The sequence below is a fragment of the Protobothrops mucrosquamatus genome, unplaced genomic scaffold, assembly GCF_001527695.2.
Source record: "Protobothrops mucrosquamatus isolate PMUCROS unplaced genomic scaffold, P.Mucros_1.0 scaffold226, whole genome shotgun sequence".
NCBI lineage: Eukaryota > Metazoa > Chordata > Lepidosauria > Squamata > Viperidae > Protobothrops > Protobothrops mucrosquamatus.
Window position 1 is genome coordinate 663,996 of NW_015386577.1, and position 19,303 is coordinate 683,298.

Sequence of the window (19,303 nt, forward strand, 5' to 3'; positions counted from 1 at the left end):
TTGTTGTATGGCATTTAGAGATGCTGCTAGTATCATACCATAACCAACCTTGAATTATGATCCTACTGGATATAAAGTTTGGAAAATAAGGTTATCTTTAGTTGTATAGTCAGCTCACACTTCCAGCCTTACTGCGAAGAAGGATGATGTCTTATTTCTCATGTATGATTAATTGAATGACATGACCTTTTAAAACTCTGACCCTAATTGGTAAAATCTGCTGTGTTAAATTAGCCCCTGCTAATTCATCCGCTTTTTAAAATACATTTTCCATTTGAAGGAATCTTGCTAGAAATGACCTTTATGCTGACATTGTGGGTCTACTTCATGCTTTCTGGGAATTCCAGTTGTGTTCTCAATGCACCTATAGCACTGGTCCCCAACCCATGGGCTGCGTCCCAATACCGGGCCACAGCCTGTTCAAAACCGGGCCACATGAGCAATGGGCAAGAACACATGTGCGTAAAAAACTCCACTCGCTGAGTGAAGGGCACTTGTCACTCACACATACCCTGCGCTGGCCCAGGCCGGGTGGAAATGTTGGGGACTGTTGATGTATAGTGCACTAAACTGGGAAAGTTTGGACTAGAAAATATTCTAAAATAAATCCTTTGCTCAGAGTGGGATTAACCTCAAATAAGTATGTAGAGGGTTGACCCTGAGTATCTTTATGTTCATCAAATAATATCTCCAACCCAACTGTATTAATCGTGGACTTATGGGAGTTGAAATGCAACATAGTGGAAGGCACTCCTAGATTGAATAATTTTGCCCAAAAAATATATGTTTGTTGCTCTTGGGAGGCCCTTGAAGGATTTGAATGACAGAGATGCTAATTTTACGTGGTTATGTTTCCATGATTTTGTTTGTTTTTGAGAATGAATGTTTGGCTGAAAGGCTTTAAAATATTATGATATAAATGATTTATTAATTGCCTTTCCAATCTCATAGAGCCAGTTTGGAGGTTGTTGTTATAAGTAAAATAGGAACCGGAATGTGTGTTGGTTATACTTGCCACCTTGAATTATTTGTAAAAATAACAAAGGCAGGGAAAAAAATTAAATAAAACAATAAATAAAATAAAATAAAGCTGTGTTTCCAGGTTCGATTGTCCTTTGTGTATCCCAATGACTACACCCGGTTGACCCACATGGATTCACTTAACAAATGCATCTACCAGGAAAGTGACTTGTATCTGAACAGGTAAATAAACTCCTCCCATAACTTTTTTTTATGACTGCTAAAATCTTTTTCAACAACTGGAATTTTCCTTTAGGCTAATGGGTTCAGAGAATGACTGATAGTGTATTGAATCTGAAAGGTGATTGAAAAGACTTACGCACTTTTAAAATTTTGTTTTCTGATTAAAAAATAGTGAAAATCCATTTGTCAGGGACTGATGGCTAGAATTTGTTGGCACTCTTTCTGGGTTTGTCCCTGCCTGAGATAAATATTTCATGAGCATCAAGAATTAGCTGATGCAGTAAAAAAAAAAATAGCTGAGAATTCACTGACATGTAATTTTTCTGTGTTTTGGGAAAGGCAATTTGATTGTCTGAAGCTTGAAAGTGGCACACTTTGGGAAAATTGTCATCGATTGATTCTCTTGGTTGCATAAAATAGTTCCTAGAAGCTGAAGACATACAATTAGTCATCAACTTATGATGGGTCATTTAATGATCCTTCAATGTTACAATCTATCTGGAAAAAAAGACAGGTACAACTCGGTTCTGAAGTGCCTAAGTTGCATCCTCCCCCCACTTCAGGTGCCCCACAACACGATTGTTTTTATGCCCCATGGTCGTGTAACTGGGTTTTATGATGGTTTTGCCAAAATAGTTCCATAGCAAACAATGGGTTCACTTAACAACTGCAATATTTGTTTAATGACTGCTGCATTCCGGCTGTCTCAAAAATGTTTTAAAATCGGATTGGTTGCCCTGACCCATTTCGGTGACCGTCATGACATATGACCATCATGGGCTGGCTCCATTACGGTCGTATATCAAGGAGGGGATATCGAATGCTGGCCCTGTGAAGTAACTGGCATAAATCTTGCAGGTTTGGATTTTCCAAGTACATGCAAATGGATCCACCGGAAGATGGATCAAAAATACCAGGTATGTGTCTTTATGTCAGATGTGGAAGCTAGCTTTATCTTTTTCTCTCTCTTGTGCTTTAAGGCTGATAAATGATTAAAAAAAATGCATTAGCATTTAGCATTAAATTAAATCTAATTAATCTAGTTTAGCATTGTATTAGATTCTTTATCTCTTGCAACCACAAAGAATAAATTATTAATTTGGACAAGATGTTTGGATCTTCTTTGTTCAAAACACCCCCCCCCCAAAAAAAGCATCAATACAAAAACTTCACTTTTTCCCTTTCAAACAGCAACCCAGGCACAATTTATACTGTGGAAATATCTTATTTCTCAACTCTTACAATGAACAAGTTGGCCACTCTTGCTATATTTTAGGTTTTTTTTATTTAAACAATAATGCATAAAAATGAAAATGAAATCCCTTCAAAGATTGGGTGAAATAGAATATATTATATAGCTTTAGCACAAATACTTCGTAAATGAAAATTATGGTTTTGGGGTTTTTTGAAGTGCGTAACATTTTCTGGGTGGAGGGACTTTAGTTTTGAGAGACTTTCTTCCCAGAATAGTTGTTGAAGCCAGAATAAAATATATATTTGAGTTAATTTCATTTATTTATACTGCATTTAGCAAAACTTAAATGCTGTCGATATGAATACAGGCAAGCAAGTCATCATATGATTGGACCCAATTTTATGACCATTTTTTTACCATGGTCATTAAATGAATCCCCATGGTTGTTAACTGAATTGTGCAGTCATTAAGCGAATTTGGTTTTCTCAGTTGACGTTTGCTTGTCAGAAGCTGGCTGGGAAGGTCACAAATTGCAATTTTGTACTGCAAGATTGCTGCAACTGTAATAAATACAAGTCAGTTGCCAAGCACCCAAATTGTGGGATTGTTGCAATGGTGGTAACTTTGAGAATGGGCCATAAGTCACTTTTTATCAGGCTGTTGTAACTTCAAGCCATCTTTAACTGAACATTCATAAGTCAAGGACTACCTGCACACTATATAGAGAGTATATAGATAGGTGGGGAAGTTCCCTGGAGGCTTTTGCAGATTTACATTCAGCGCCTTTAATGTAGATGTTTGGGACCCAGTATCTCTAGTCAAATGAGAAACACAGTTTTTTGCAGCACTTCAGTTTTGTATTCAGTACAACAATACCACTCTCCTACTTTCTACAACACTCTTCAAAAACCTTTATGCATCTCTTAGCTTAAGAAACAATAGCTCTTTGAGATTGGATTGAAGCAAGAAAGTGAGCAAGTGGTTAACTTCATTACTTCGTCAAAATGTGGAGACAAAATAACCAATACAATCAATTCGATCAGAATAGAGCTGGAAGGGACCTTGGAGGTCTTCTAGTCCAACCCCCTGCTCCAGCAGGAGACCCTGGGCCTATACCATTTCAGACAAGTGACTGTCCAATCTCTTCTTAAAAACCTCCAGTGATGAAGCAGCTACAACTTCTGAAGGCAAGCAGTTCCACGGGTTAATTGCCGTCACTGTTAGGAAGTTTCTCCTTAAATTCAGGTTGCTTCTCTCCTTGATTAATTTCCATCCATTGTTTCTTGTCCTGTATGATATGTAATTTTATTATTTCTTTTTAAATAGCATGTGATTGGTGAAACATAACTACTACTATAGAAGATATGAAGTACAAACAAAAATATATGAATGCTACTAGAACCAGAAAAGACTATACAGAATAGCGATGAAAAGAGAGACATTTGAAGAAACTAAAAATATATTCATGAAGTGCTAAGATAGAACTAGCTCAGTGGTTAAACATATTATTAAATCTAGCCATACAGACCATCTGTTCCTCCTAGATTTTGGAACAATTTGTTATTTCAGTACAATGATACTTATGTAATAGAGGTTTAATGTTCAATTATTTGGGTGCCTTAACGTACTGAATATAAATAAGAGAAAGAAAAAGTGGATATTTGGTAACTATAATTTCTTTCAGCTTATGAGGAGGACAATTTTGATGATGCTCAGTATGCAGATCCAGAAGCAGCCAGGATAAAGCCAGCAAAAGACCATGTTGCAGCTGTTCAATATGACAGTGTTTATGCTGACCCAGCTCAGAAACGTCGGAATATCTTGTCAGTTATCCAAAAAAGGCAGAAGAAAGATGAGAACAGATATAAAACCAAAGCAGAAAGTTATTCTACAGCAAGGACCTCACATTTGATAGTCAGTGAAAACTTTCAAAACCTTCAAGACAGGAATGTCCACAGATCGACAACCAAAAGGAAAGAAGGAGGCAAGGATTTGCAGACTGGCAAAAGACCCAAGATGACTAAGGAACGTGGAAATTCAACAAGAGAAGCCAGTCAAGCTCAGTTAGGCTTTAATGCAACCAGAAACAAAAAAGCCTTATTGGATACCATCAAAACTGGAAGGGACCCCCAAAACGTTGAAGAAGAAACTGGCAAGACAACCCTCCGAGAACAGCCTATCCATGAGGACCAATGGCTTAATCAAATAGATTCATACATAGCCCAACATAAAGCCGCAGATGCCGCTAATGTCGTTTTTGATAGGAGGGATCTAGATTCCAAGCAGCAAGTCAAGACTGATTCCTCCCACCCAGCAACACAAAAGGAAGAAGCTGTTACAATAGTGGAAGAAGAAAATGAAGACGAAGAAGAAGCAGAAGAAAATGAAGATGATTTATTTGCTGCCCCTCCTCTTTTCTATGACCCAATAGTGAATTGGAAGCAGACTTTCAAGGCAAGCAATGTAGACTTCCAAGCTTTACGGTCAGACTGGATTGATTTGAAGTGTAACACTTCAGGGAACCTGCTCTTAAAAGAGAAGGAAGCCTCCACGGTTGTTCAAGTATTCCTTAAAAAACTGAAGCAGAAGACCAAAGGGTAAGATGGAAGAGACCTTGCAGTCACTCTGATCTTTACAAAATGAGAACTGTAGTACACAGTATACAATGGGATTGCAGATGCATTATATAGGCTTAAATAAGTAGTTAGGAATAACTTCCGGATCTCAATGTGATGATGTTTTGTTGAAGACTTAGGAAGTAAGGAATGTAAAGGGTCTTTTGTTTCTACTATTCAGACATTTGTAGTTGGCAGACCAGATTTACACAGATGAAAATCTCAAATTATGTAGCCAAATCTCACTGCTAACTAGACAAGGCAGCAATATACAGTTGGAACTAGGGTGCTGATCTTGGATGCAAAATCTTATTAGTGATCAGTCCCAGGTACCCAACAAGGCATACCTCCAGTTAAAGATGGGATAGAGCGTTCTCACAAGCATGGTGAGAACAGGAAAATGGTGTTATACAGGTAGTCCTCGATTTACAACCACAATTGAGCCCAACATTTCTGTTGCTAAGCGAAACATTTAAATGAGTTTTGCCCAATTTTACAACTTTTCTTGCCACAGTTGTTGATCAATCAATCAATCAATCAATCAATCAATTTATTATTACAGTCAAAGGCCAACACATAAATTAAACATTCAAATAAAACAAAACTAAACAGAACCAACACAAGAAGACATAGCAATATATTACAATTAATGATGTAATCAATGGGTGACCAAGGTCTGCCTAGTTTTACAGACAGTATAACAAACCTAGCTATCTTCAGAAAAACTGAATCATACTGACCTGACAATAAAAAAAACACTGAGTATAGTCTACTGCTGGCTAAAAACCCACAGTTGTTAAGTGAATCACTGCAATTGGTAAATTAGTAACACGTTTGTTAAGTGAATCTGGCTTCCCCATTGACTTTGCTTGTCAGAAGGTCGCAAAAAGGGTGATCACATGTCCCTGGGACACTGCAACCATCATAAATGTGAGTCAGCTGCCAAGCATCTGAATTTTGATCATGTGACCATGGGGATGCTGCAATGGTTGTAAGTGTGAAAAACGGTCATAAGTCACTTTGTCCAGTGTTGTCGTAACTTTGAACAGTCACTAAATTAACCATTGTAAGTTGAGGACTACTTGTATATGCTAAATGTATTAATTCTGGTTTAAAAACCACTGTCAGCCTTCCCAGGTAGGCCAGACAGGAGTCGTGACCAGATGAACTAATTATTGTTAAGTCTACATTAATAGAATCTTGCCAGTCTGAAAGTACAGACCTCCTGCCATCTCCTTTACAGCCTGAGAAGCTACTGAGGGTCCTTTCTGAGCTTCTTTCTCCACCTGGTTTGCAACTGGAAGCTATGCCCTCTCTTATTTGACTGTTCCCTAGACCAGGGGTCCCCAACCCCTGGTCCGTGGACCGGTACCGGGCATCGGCATGCCAGCAACCGGTCCACACAAACAAGCAAAGCCCCATCTGCGGGATGCAAGTAGCACACAAAACCACACACCCTCTGGTCCATGGAAAAACCTCTCTCCACGGAAGCGGTCCTTGGTGCCCAAAAGGTTGGGGACCTCTGCCCTAGGCAACGTTTCTTTGCCCTGTCTCCCAAAGTCTTCCTCACATATCACTGCAACTTGTTCTGCTGACAAATGAAATGTTTGAGGAAAATAACTAAATATCTGCACTTTCTTGCAGGATTCAGGTCTGTGCAATCAGCTGAGGCACTAGGATTGCCCTGTCCTGCTCCTTATGTGATCCATAGAAGCAAATGGCCACGAATAGTTGAATCATGAGGTGCTGAAGTTGTAGCACATGGGCCATTTTAACAAAGCCAGTACATGTTTTTACCAGCTGCGTGATAATATTCCCCTAAAGTGGGTAGAAAAAAAACCAGATATTTAGAAAGGATAATATAATGGAGGTCTTAGGGATGTCTGACGATCTTTAGGAGTCCAAACTGAAATAAATCACACCAAAAACACAGGGAAGATCTTTGCTGAGCATCAGGGCAGTGAGTTATGTCTGGTCAGCCCCAGCCAGTGGTGGGATTCAGCCGGTTTGCATCGATTCAGTAGAACCGGTAGTTAAATTTTGTTGAGTTGAAGAACCAGCTGAATCCATGCTGCTTCTGGAAATCTGTTCTAGGCCTCGGAAGCCTGGAGGAGGTCTCCCGGGCCTAGAATGGCCCGCTGGAAGTGCATTAATGTCACTTCCGGAAGTCCGTTCTAGGTCTGGTGGAGGCCTCCTAGGCCTAGAATGGCCCGGCGGAAGTGTGTTGATGTTACTTCCGGAAGTGCATTCTAGGCCTCGGAGGCACAGGCCTGCATCCAGGCAGAAAACCGGATGTTAAGGTATTTGAATCCCACCACTGCCCCCATCTCTAACCTCAAAATCTAACTAGAGTTGTTCCCATTTCCAGGCGGTTCCAATTGGAGCGCATTGTGAATGTGGAGAAGCGTCAAGACTACTTACGGGGCAGCCGCTACTTTCTGGAGCTGGAACTGTTGGAGCAGGGAAAGCGCCGAGTCCGTTTCTCAGAATATGTCTATGCACGTGGCTGGCAGGGAAACAGCAACGGAGAGGAGGAAGCTAATATGAAGGAGCTGGCATGGGGCCACCGCCGTCACCTGATGACCAGCAGGGAGGAGCCTGTTCTCTGCTGGCCATTAAGCTTCTTATGGAATCACCGTGCGGTTGTCCACTTTATAGTGCCTGGTAATGGGACAGAATTGATATCTTTAAGCGAACAGAATGTTGTGTGTATTGTTAGAATAATAGCTGGGAGAACAATAGACTTGGGTGTCCTCCCTGTTAACCAGGAGGAATTATATTTATGGAGTCCTTGGTGCTCTCTGAGCTGAGAGACTGCCAAGGACCCCACAGTTCAACCCTGAGCTGCAAATATTCTCTTCTATCGGAATTATATTTAATTAGCTGTTCAAAATAAGAGAATGAAAGGCCTCTGCCGCAATTTGTTCCTAGATTTAAGTCATCATAATTCCTGTTAGATTTACATTCGACAACTCCAATTACTCTTGTAAATGCTGCTGTCTCTTTCCTGTTCTTCCAAAGCCATACATCTCATACTCAGGATTCTCTTTCAAATGATATAGGGCACATATTAAATTTAGATATTAGTTCTGAGCCATCATAGTATTTGGATACTTGGTATTTGACTATTTGTCGCACTAAAAATATGCAGAAAATACATTTAAAAGTCGATAACGGAATACCTTACATCACACCCCAAAGAACTTTGAAAATATTTTTTCCAGTTTTGCCCAGATTACAATATCACTCAAACCTCCAGTGGGAGGTGTTTCCAGAGGCCGACCCACTGATGGAAAAGCAACATTTCCAGGGTAGAGCATTTTGCACCAACCAAAATTTCCAGGTGGCTTTTAAAGCATCCCTTGTAGGATCTGATGCTTTAGCCTAATCTGGTGATAAAGAAAGTGTGAGGCAGTGCAGCCAGATCTTTTAAGTCTCAAGTGAGGCCACAACTTGCTCACTACAGCCCCCCACTGGACCAGGGAGCCCAGCTGATGATTTAACAAGAGCTGCCAGTATTATACGTGTAGGTAGTCCTCGACTTATGCCTACAATTGAGCCCAAAGTTTCTGTTGCTAAGCGAGACTGCTGTTGTGAGTTTTGCCCAAGTTTATGACCTTTCTTGCCATAGTTGTTAAGTGAATTACTGCAGTTGTTGAGTTAGTAACACAGTTGTAAAGTGAATCTGGCTTCCCTGTTGACTTTGCTTACCAGAAGGTCACAAAAGGGGATCACGTGACTTTGGGCACCGCAACTGTCATAAATACACGCCGGTTGCCAAATGTCACAATTTTGATCTGATGACTGTGGGGATGCTGCAACCATCATAAGTATGAAAAATGGTCATAAGTCTTCTTCTTCCAGTGCCATTGTAACTTCAAATAATCACCAAATGATAGGTTACAAGTCGAGGGCCATGTATATAAAATACGTAATTTGCCACTAAGTCTTGTGCCTAACCTTGCATCTGGGGCACATCGGTCCAATCTTAATGCTGGTTTTGCTTTGATTCTCTTCTTTTCCTTCTCCTCTCAATCAGTGAAAAATCAGGCCCGTTGGGTGAAGCAGTTCATTTTTGACATGGAAGAGCTATTTAGGATTACCAAGGACCCCTATTTCAATGTCATCATTGTAGACTACAGCAGTGACGACATGGATATAGAAAAAGCTCTGAAACGGTCCACCTTGCATAGGTAAGGATCTTTTTCCCTTAGGAAACGTATTTTCAGATAGAAGCAGAAGCCACTGTATTCCGAGTCTATAAACAGATGATGCAGTAATGAAACTTTTTACTTAAAGAGGTTTTACTGGCTTCTGAAGCTATGAATTTCTCTTATCATCCAGTTTCATTCTGGAGCACTAAATCACTGCAGGAACTAACCAGTTTGGAGTTTTTTTGTTGAATTCAAAAATAAGGACCCCCTTAATCCAAGGCAGGAATCATAAATTTATGAATGATTAACTCAGCATTTAGAATCATCTCTAAAAATGATCAAGTATTTCTTGAGAATGCCAAATCTTGAAACATGTTTATTCTTACATGAGTTTTTACAAGATCAGAAAGATGCTCAGTGAAATCTCACCATGTCTTATTAGGATTTTAGCCATGTTATAAATTGTTGATATTTGAAAAAAATACTTATCTTTGTCCTAAAGTCTTCATTTGAGTCATCCAGTTAATTCTACCTATAATTGACTCCTTTCACTATATTTACTCATAGTCAGATACAGCAAATTTACCTTGCCAGCATTACACTTTCTTGCTTGTAGGAATGTCAACTCACAAGCCTGCTTTCAGATTTTCATTTTATGGATGGAAGACTGAAATTGAGAAATAGTTTATTTCAAAACAGACGGTGACTTATAACAGTTCTGTCACAATTATAACTCCATTTTTTCTAATTTCTCTTCAGCTACCAATACTTGCGATTGACTGGGAATTTTGAGAGGTCTAAAGGTCTACAGGCTGGCATAGACAAAGTCAGGGTGAGTGGTGAGAGTTTGCAATATAGACTGTTACGTGGCTATTAACAATAAGAAAAAAGCATTTAAAGATAATCATCTTAGCACAATTATTTTTAAATAAGATGATTCAGCTGCATTGGCATCTCTGCTTCACAAGCTGCTAGTTTTGCTTCCAGGTGCATCACTTATAAAGCTCAATCTGGCACATGAGAGACTATCTCCCATAGTTTCTGCCTGGCTAGCACACATTGGCACAGTTGGTGTTCTTTGGGTCTCTGATGAAACCGTGCTATTTATAGGATCCCAGAAAGCATGTCTTCTCTGTTATTGATCCCACACTGAAAACCACATGGCCACCAGCATATTGGTATTCCATCAAGCTTTGAAGCTCTGGATATTCTCCCAAACTTTGGGTTAAAATGGATGGAGTCCCTTGTGTTTCTGCCTATGTTTTTGTATAAAAATGTCAGATCCCACTGTGTTTTGTTCTGTATTGTATTTTTATTGTTTATCATATTTTGAGCTTCCCAGAGTCAGAATATATCAAATGAATAAATAGTTCATAAAGATAACATTTAGTTTAGAGACAATCAGTTATTCAGGAGAAGATTGGAAAACAAGAGGAAAATACCTTTTCTAAGAAAAGGAGAAGAGGCAGCGGACAAGCTAAAGAAAAATTAACCTTAACATTTAGATTAAACTTTTCAATGTTAACGATATTTCAGCAATTAAGAAAGAAATGGAAAGAATTTTTGTTTCCTGCAAGCTTTCTCAAAATAATTTCTGCGTTTTCAAGAGATGCTTGTCTGGTGATGGGATACTGTACACATGGGAATCCTTGACAGGTCTATATTTCTATACTGGAACAAAACCAATACAAAAGAAAGGAAATATTGTCTCCAGGAGTCAGAGCAGAAATAGCCACGGAGGTACAGAAACCTATGGCCTAATTGGAGGAGATGATTCTCCTTGATTTAGACATGGCCACAACTGCACATAGGCATCAACGCCTACTAGATTGCAAAAGGATTGATAGGTAAGCGTAGGTTGCAAATAGTTGCAAACAGGCTGATGCGCACATCTCCCAAATCTCAACTATCTGCTGTGCAGAGATGCACATCCTGCATGCTAATTGATTGGTCCTTTGCTGCTTGAATGCTCCTTGGCCAGAACACTAACATTCACAGAAAGATAAAATGCAACAGCTATGCAACCATCTCTGAACTATGGTTCAGTGATGTGCACTGATGGAGAAGTCTAATACACCTTCAGACTCTTCCATCGTGCAGCATTGGATATTTTGTTGTGTTTTGTTGGATCTCCTTGATCTGGGGATATTTTGTTGTGTTTTGTTGGATCCCCTCAGCAGCAGTCTGATGACAATAGGATGGTGCCAGGATTTTTGTCTTCTATGAAAGTTAAGGGGCCACCCCAGATCTGGGGCAAAGAGGCTGTGGAGAGAAGCCCAGTGAATTAGGAAATAGCAGAATTAACAGCTCTGTATCTTTGCCTACAGGATTCTCACAGCATCATTTTTCTTTGTGATCTGCACATCCATTTCCCAGCAGGGTTCATTGACTCTGTTCGGAAGCACTGCGTGGAAGGGAAAATGGCCTTTGCACCCATAGTTATGAGGCTGAAGTGCGGTGCGACTCCACAACATCCAGATGGTAAGGGATTGGTTGTGGGCAAATGACGCTTCAAAAGCAGATTTATTTTCTGGGCAGCCTTCCCTAAATGAACATTCTCTGGAAATATAGGAGATCAGTCCCCATCAGTGGTGGCGAATCTATGGCACGAGTGCCAGAGGCGGTACTCAGAGCCCTCTCTGTGGGCACGCACGCCCTGGCCCCAGCCCCGCGGCCCCCTCACCAGCAGCCCCCCGGAGGAGAGTTGGTCTGGGGTGCGGCCCGCGCAGCCAAGCACATGGCAGCTGGGTAGCAGGGACAAGACTCCACCCTCTCGCCCCATTGTGTGCAGATGATGCTGCGGGGCATGGGCGGAGGGCATGGCCACCATGGCGCTGCAGGGCCGCCTGGGCAATCTGCGGCAGGCCGTGGAGGCGGGGGTGGGGGCAGGGTGGGGGGTGGAGCAGAGTGGGGGCGGGGCGGGGATGGGGCAGTTTTTGAGCACTCAGTCTCTAAAAGGTTCGCCATCACTGGTCCCAATAATCTCCAGCCCAGAAATAGTCCTGAAAGCCAGTTGAGTGGCTGCCTCAGCCCAACTCACCTCACAGGGTTGTTTGTTGTGGGGAAAATAGGAGGAGGAAGGTGTGTCGGATATGTTTGCTGCCTTTATTAGTTATTAGAAATCAGAATTTTCTAATCACGGTTAGAATCATGGTCTCCTGGTTGCTAGCCTGGTATCTTATCCTCTTCACCAAACTGGCTCTCTATGAATTTTTCACAAACACTGTATTATAAAAATAATTGATTGCTAAACAATGAACAGGCACACACAAAACCTTATTAAATTTCAACGACTTGACAATGAAATCATTTTGGCTTCATTTTGATTCTGAAATGTTTCAAATCGAAATCAGTATACGCATTGTGATTGCATTACTATTATATTAGACACATGTTTAATTTTCAGTTGTGTGAAGAATCTCTATCAACTGAATTTCTTGAATTGAAATCTCATATACCTTTCACAGCAATGGTTTTAAAAAGCAGGGGGAGAAAACCTGTCCAATCCTATATGTAAAGATCTAACATGTTACAGAGAAACGTTCTAACTGAGCCTTATCCCAGCCATAACCTTCTTAAACTCTGCTTTCTAGAAGAAGATTGTTCACTTATTTTAACAGCTACAACTCAGTTCTGGAAGTGTGGAGTCCTTGGTGCTCTCTGGGTTTGGTTTTTTTTCTTGCAGACATACTGACAATGTTATCTAGTTAGGTAATGAAATGTCTGCAAGAAAACAACCAAGCTCAGAGAGTACCAAGGACCCCATGTTTTAACCCCTGGTCTGTAAATATTCTCTTCTACTGGTAGTTCTGAGTATCTAAGAAAGAAGTTGGTCATTAATGTAGCAGAAAAAATATTGTGGAAAAATCCCAACGGATAAAATTTCAGTGAAAGAGCAATTGCATCTCATTAGCGTTTTATGTCATCAATTTTTAATTTGTTCCCCTATAGTATTAGATTTGCTTACCGATGTTGCTAGTCATCGGAATTTGAAGTGTGCAAGCCAATTAAATCTACTATGCATACAGACACCATGGATGACCTGGGGACTTTATTTTTTTTTTAAAAAAAGAAGTGGCTGATAACTATTATGTTTTTGGGCTTTTATAGGCTACTGGGAAGTTAATGGTTTTGGTCTCCTGGGCATATATAAATCTGATTTGCTTCGTATCGGTGGAATGAATACCCAAGAATTCCGTGACAAATGGGGAGGAGAAGACTGGGAACTCTTGGACAGGTCAGTAGGAATGTGGTAGCCATCTCTGAGGACAGTTCAGTCAATTCTCAGCAGAGGAACTNGCCCCATTGTGTGCAGATGATGCTGCGGGGCATGGGCGGAGGGCATGGCCACCATGGCGCTGCAGGGCCGCCTGGGCAATCTGCGGCAGGCCGTGGAGGCGGGGGTGGGGGTGGGGTGGGGGTGGAGCAGAGTGGGGGCGGGGCAGGGATGGGGCAGTTTTTGAGCACTCAGTCTCTAAAAGGTTCGCCATCACTGGTCCCAATAATCTCCAGCCCAGAAATAGTCTTGAAAGCCAGTTGAGTGGCTGCCTCAGCCCAACTCACCTCACAGGGTTGTTTGTTGTGGGGAAAATAGGAGGAGGAAGGTGTGTCGGATATGTTTGCTGCCTTTATTAGTTATTAGAAATCAGAATTTTCTAATCACGGTTAGAATCATGGTCCCCTGGTTGCTAGCCTGGTATCTTATCCTCTTCACCAAACTGGCTCTCTATTAATTTATCACAAACACTGTATTATAAAAATAATTGATTGCTAAACAATGAACAGGCACACACAAAACCTTATTAAATTTCAACGACTTGACAATGAACTTGTTTTGGCTTCATTTTGATTCTGAAATGTTTCAAATCGAAATTAGTATACACATTGTAATTGCATTACTATTATATTAGACACATGACTAATTTTCAGTTGTGTGAAGAATCTCTATCAAGTGAATTTCTTGAATTGAAATCTCATATACCTTTCACAGCAATGGTTTTAAAAACGGGGGGGGGGGGGGAGAGAGAAAACCTGTCCAATCCTATATGTAAAGATCTAACATGTTACAAAGAAAAATTCTAACTGAGCTTTATCCCAGTCATAACCACCTTAAACTCTGCTTTCTGGAAGAAGATTGTTCACTTATTTTAACAGCTACAACTCAGTTCTGAAAGTGTGGAGTCCTTGGTGCTCTCTGGGTTTGGTTTTTTTTTCTTGCAGACATACTGACAATGTTATCTAGTTAGGTAATGAAATGTCTGCAAGAAAACAACCAAGCTCAGAGAGTACCAAGGACCCCATGTTTTAACCCCTGGTCTGTAAATATTCTCTTCTACTGGTAGTTCTGAGTATCTAAGAAAGAAGTTGGTCATTAATGTAGCAGAAAAAATATTGTGGAAAAATCCCAACGGATTTGAAAGAGCAATTGCATCTCATTAGCGTTTTATGTCATCAATTTTTAATTTGTTCCCCTATAGTATTAGATTTGCTTACCGATGTTGCTAGTCATCGGAATTTGAAGTGTGCAAGCCAATTAAATCTACTATGCATACAGACACCATGGATGACCTGGGGACTTTATTTTTTTTTTTAAAAAAAGAAGTGGCTGATAACTATTATGTTTTTTGGCTTTTATAGGCTACTGGGAAGTTAATGGTTTTGGTCTCCTGGGCATATATAAATCTGATTTGCTTCGTATCGGTGGAATGAATACCCAAGAATTCCGTGACAAATGGGGAGGAGAAGACTGGGAACTCTTGGACAGGTCAGTAGGAATGTGGTAGCCATCTCTGAGGACAGTTCAGTCAATTCTCAGCAGAGGAACTGTATATAGATAATCCTCGACCTAGGACCACAATCGAGACCAGAATTTCTGTTGTTAAGCAAGGCACTTGCTAAGTGAGTACGCCCAATTTTATGAACTTTTTGCCATGCTTGTAAAGCGGATAACTTCCTGTTGTTAATAACACGGGCGTTAAGCGAATCTGGCTTCCCCCATTGACTTTGTTGTCGGAAGGTCGCTAAAGGTGATCCCATGACCCCAGGATACTGCAACTGTCATAAATATATGCCAATTGCCAAGTGCCTGGACGTTGGTCGCATGACCAGGCACTTAGCTGAGATAGTTGTAAGTGGGAATACCAGTTGTAAGTCATTTTTCCAGTGTCGTTATAACTTTGAATACTCGCTAAACAAATGGTTGTAAATCAAGGTCTACTGATTTATATTTGGTAGACCGGGTGCTCCACCCAACAGCATCCCCGTGATCATGTGATCAGAGTTGAGACACTTGACAATGGGCAAGTATTTACACAAATATATTATTAATTTATAACCATCCCCCACCTATGACCTTTTGACAAGCAAAATTAATGAGAAGCTGGATTGGCTTAACAACCACATGATTCACTTAACAACAATAAAATCAAGTATGATTCATTTAATAACCACCTTGCTTAGAAATTCAAATTCTGGTCCCAATTGTGGTTCTAATTATATTATAATCTTATGTTATTGCACATCACCCAAAATCACTTGTCATGAGAAGAGATGCTATATAAATTTGATAAATAAATATTGAAATTTCCTCCACCTTCTCTTACAGGATATTTCAGGCAGGCCTGGAGGTAGAGAGACTTTATATCAGGAATTTCTTCCACCACTATCACTCCAGGAGGGGCATGTGGAATCGACGTGTTTTGCAGATCTGACACACCGTCTTTCCACTTCTGAATCCCATTTTGAGTTTTCTCTGGACACATCACGAAGAAGACACCAGTTCTCTTTTCCACAGTGATCACAGCATAAATTTTGATGCTCAAGCAAAAAAAAAAAAAAAAGACAAAATGGAGAGTTTTCATTTAATCACTGGAAAGAACTGACAAGAGAACGATCCCGTTTCCACAATCTTCTGTCCAAATAGTTGATTTTCAGAGGGTGGAAAACTTTCTCACCAGCATATCACAGTCTTCACTCACTGAAGAGTCTCTTTATGGTGCCTTCTTTGTATGGATTTTTTTTAAACAAACAAACAAACCAGAATGCTTTCAATTCATTCTTAGCAAAAAATTTTAAAAAGCAATGGATTATTAAATGGATTAATACAGACTTCCATGATGTCTAAAATCCTGAAGGATCTCCAATGTTTGAAGGACAAATTGTCTATCACCAAAAAACAAAATAATATTGTGAAAGACTACAAACAGAAAGGTGTCAGAACTGAAATGCCTTACATAGTATGCTACAAGAGGATTATACCCTCATTAGATATATTTGTAAGGGCGATGCTCTTTTTTTGAGGTAATTTAACAACCAAAAAAACTAAAATTCATGCCTTTGGATTAACGTCAATCAATTGTTTGATCTTTGCATAGTGCTGTTCAACCTAATGCAGGATATATTAAGGAATTTCTCTTCATGTCTTCTCTTTTTGTATTCTTATATTCTACTCAGGTACACTGAAAAAAACATCGGCTTTAGAAAAATGGATATATTTTTCTTCGGTGACTATCTACTGCTTCTTTCTCTCAATCAATGGGATATTTGGTGGACTGATAGTCAAACTGCATCTGAAATCTTGCTAGGATCTGAATTGTTTTTGGCAGACACTTTTGTCAATCGTGATAATCATAGGAATGATACTGCAAATAGGAATATGACCATGGAACTGCCTGCTCTTTCTTGAATTCTCTCTGTTAACACTTGGGAAATTGACTGACATTTCAGTCCCAGACATCGGTACCAAGAAGCGTCAACAGCTTCAATATAGTTTTTTTTATTTATTGTGCATTCTTACTATTTTTAATTGGTTTCCGTTTTTTATTTTAATGTATTGTAAAACATTCTAAGAGAAAAAATGTTGAAGGGCAAGATATTATTGTTTATAAAATTATTTAATAAGTTATACTTTGGGATTGGGTTTTCAAATAGAAAAATAGTTTGCATGCATCTAAGAAAAGGAAGCCAATCAGTCAATTTCCTGGTGGCAAATTTTATATGAGGCAGAATGTGGAGCACCTATATGGAAAGTTTATGATTACCTTAGATCAGTGTTTTTCAACCTTAGCAACTTTAAGAGGTGTGGACTTCAACTCCCAGAATTCACCAACCAGCATAGTGAATGGAGAATTTTGGGAACTGAAGTCCACATTTCTTAAGGTTGTCAAGAGTGAGAAACACTGCCTTAGATTAAGTGCACAAAGTCCTAACTGAGGAGTATATGTATGCAAATGTGTATATGCACGTACATAAATTAAGCAATGGCAATAATGTTATAGTCTCAGAAATGGCCTTCTTAACCTTGAAGCAATGATCACAGTAACAGAGACAAGCAGCGGAAGTCCAGCAGAACTTTTTACAAAGGAAACAGAGTTTTTCTTGTTTAATGCAGTTGTGAATGTGAATAGAAACTATATCACTGTTTCTCAACCTTGGCAGCTCAAAGATATGTGGACTTCAACTCCCAGCTTTGCTGGCTGGGGAATTCTGGGAATTGAAGTCCACACATCTTCAGGTTGCCAAGGTTAAGAAACATTAATCTATGTCACTGCTTTACATGAGTGTAAAGCATAAAATAAAATAAAAAATGCTGCCCTTTTAAGAAACTGGCAGTCTTCTAGCTAAAGTCAGCCCACATAGTCAATTCCATCAGTCATCAGGAAATAGTAGATTTTGATTCTTTCCTCCTCAGTGGTTAAGCCTTTACAAACCTTATGTCCTCTATCTTGTCTAAGAAGATGCCTATCTACTCCTCCCTGCCATCCTGCGATAAGAGTCCTTGCTTCAAAAACTACGGAATTAAAGAAGAAAATGAATAGCTCTTATTATTTCTCCACAAGGAATTCCACATACCTTTCTCTGTGGCAAGTTCTCGTGGAGGATTTTGTTCCAGCTTCTGCTGAGTCCTTTCATGTAGCAGTGGTAGGCATAGATTCTCAAGTTCACCTACCTCTTTATTGCAAAATATTAATGTTCGCAGTTTTGTTACCAAGCGATTCTTATTAACTTGTTCAGGTCGGTTTTGTTGTTGCTGTGTGCTGTTTTTTCATTCAGGCACGAAGTTGAGGGGTTGTCTTCACTGCCAGTTTGTTTTGGAAAGGAAGGGCAACTGCAGCCTTGAAGAAACAAATATCACTGGATAGTCTCTTCATATACAAGCAGATATGCTGTCCCATCATTAAGGGATGTCATCCTGAAAAAAATATTTTCCTCCAGAATCCTTAATTGGTTTACATGGATGAACATTTGGTTATAAAATAAGAAAGGCTTGGGTCCAGTTTAGTTTCTGGTGACTTCAGGGACAAGTCCATCTGGGAACTTTTGGGCAAAGAAATGAGAATAATTTTTCCTTGCCTTCTTCCAGAGTGCTTTTTCCCCCCCCAATGTCCTAGCCCAGGGGTAGGCAACTGGCTCAGGAATTCTGGGAGTTGAAGTCCACGAGTCATAAAAGAGCCAAGGTTGCCTACCCTTGTCAAGGATCTGATATTTCCTGGTGGTAACTCATCCAAGTACCCCAGATTGTCTGGAGCAGCGGTTCTCAACCTATGGGTCGCGACCCCATTTCACGGGGGTCGCCAAGCAAGGCTGTCCGCCATTTTTTTCCCCTTTTCCGGCAGGTGCCTTACCTCCCTTGGACTGGGCCAGCTGGTGGTCGGCCTGCTCCGTCTCTGCCGCTTGCCAACTACGCCTCGGCCAGCGCAGGGGGCGGAACCATGCATGCGTGGCGCTCCCGGGCAGGGAAAGTCCTCGACTTACAACCGGTTGGGTAGTCCTCGACTTACGACCGGTTTAGTCCTCGACTTATGACCGGTTTAGTCCTCGACTTACGACCGGTTTAGTCCTCGACTTACGACCGGTTGGGGGGGGTCGTGGCATTAAAAAGGTTGAGAACCACTGGTCTGGAGGGAAGCAAATAATGGCAAAATGGCAGTGGAACAGGACAATTGCCCTGTTGTCATACATGTATCCAATGCATGTTAATAAGGGTGGGCTTTCAATCACCTGGTCATTTGCTCCTGTAAGTTCCAGCTTGACGCAGTCAACAAGGGTCTCCTAGCAATTATTAAACTTCTTAAGGTTTTTTTTTAATCTATGTTTTGAAACAAGATTCCAACTTTTTCGATTACTGGAATTGAAAA

At 40.3% G+C, this 19,303-nt stretch overlaps 1 protein-coding gene across 1 annotated transcript in view; it reads left to right on the forward strand.

Annotated features, from left to right (window-relative positions):
- B4GALNT3 (beta-1,4-N-acetyl-galactosaminyltransferase 3) overlaps window positions 1–17,050 on the forward strand; it is an 84,217-nt gene extending 67,167 nt beyond the window's left edge. The window contains exons 12-20 of the mRNA XM_029283778.1: window positions 1,103–1,203; window positions 2,062–2,120; window positions 4,083–4,995; window positions 7,382–7,677; window positions 9,053–9,206; window positions 9,927–9,999; window positions 11,495–11,648; window positions 13,278–13,404; window positions 15,772–17,050. Coding sequence (XP_029139611.1) covers window positions 1,103–1,203; window positions 2,062–2,120; window positions 4,083–4,995; window positions 7,382–7,677; window positions 9,053–9,206; window positions 9,927–9,999; window positions 11,495–11,648; window positions 13,278–13,404; window positions 15,772–15,877 — 1,983 coding nt within the window. The 3' untranslated portion in view covers window positions 15,878–17,050. The remainder of the gene's footprint in view (window positions 1–1,102; window positions 1,204–2,061; window positions 2,121–4,082; window positions 4,996–7,381; window positions 7,678–9,052; window positions 9,207–9,926; window positions 10,000–11,494; window positions 11,649–13,277; window positions 13,405–15,771) is intronic.
- Window positions 17,051–19,303: the final 2,253 nt, after the last annotated feature.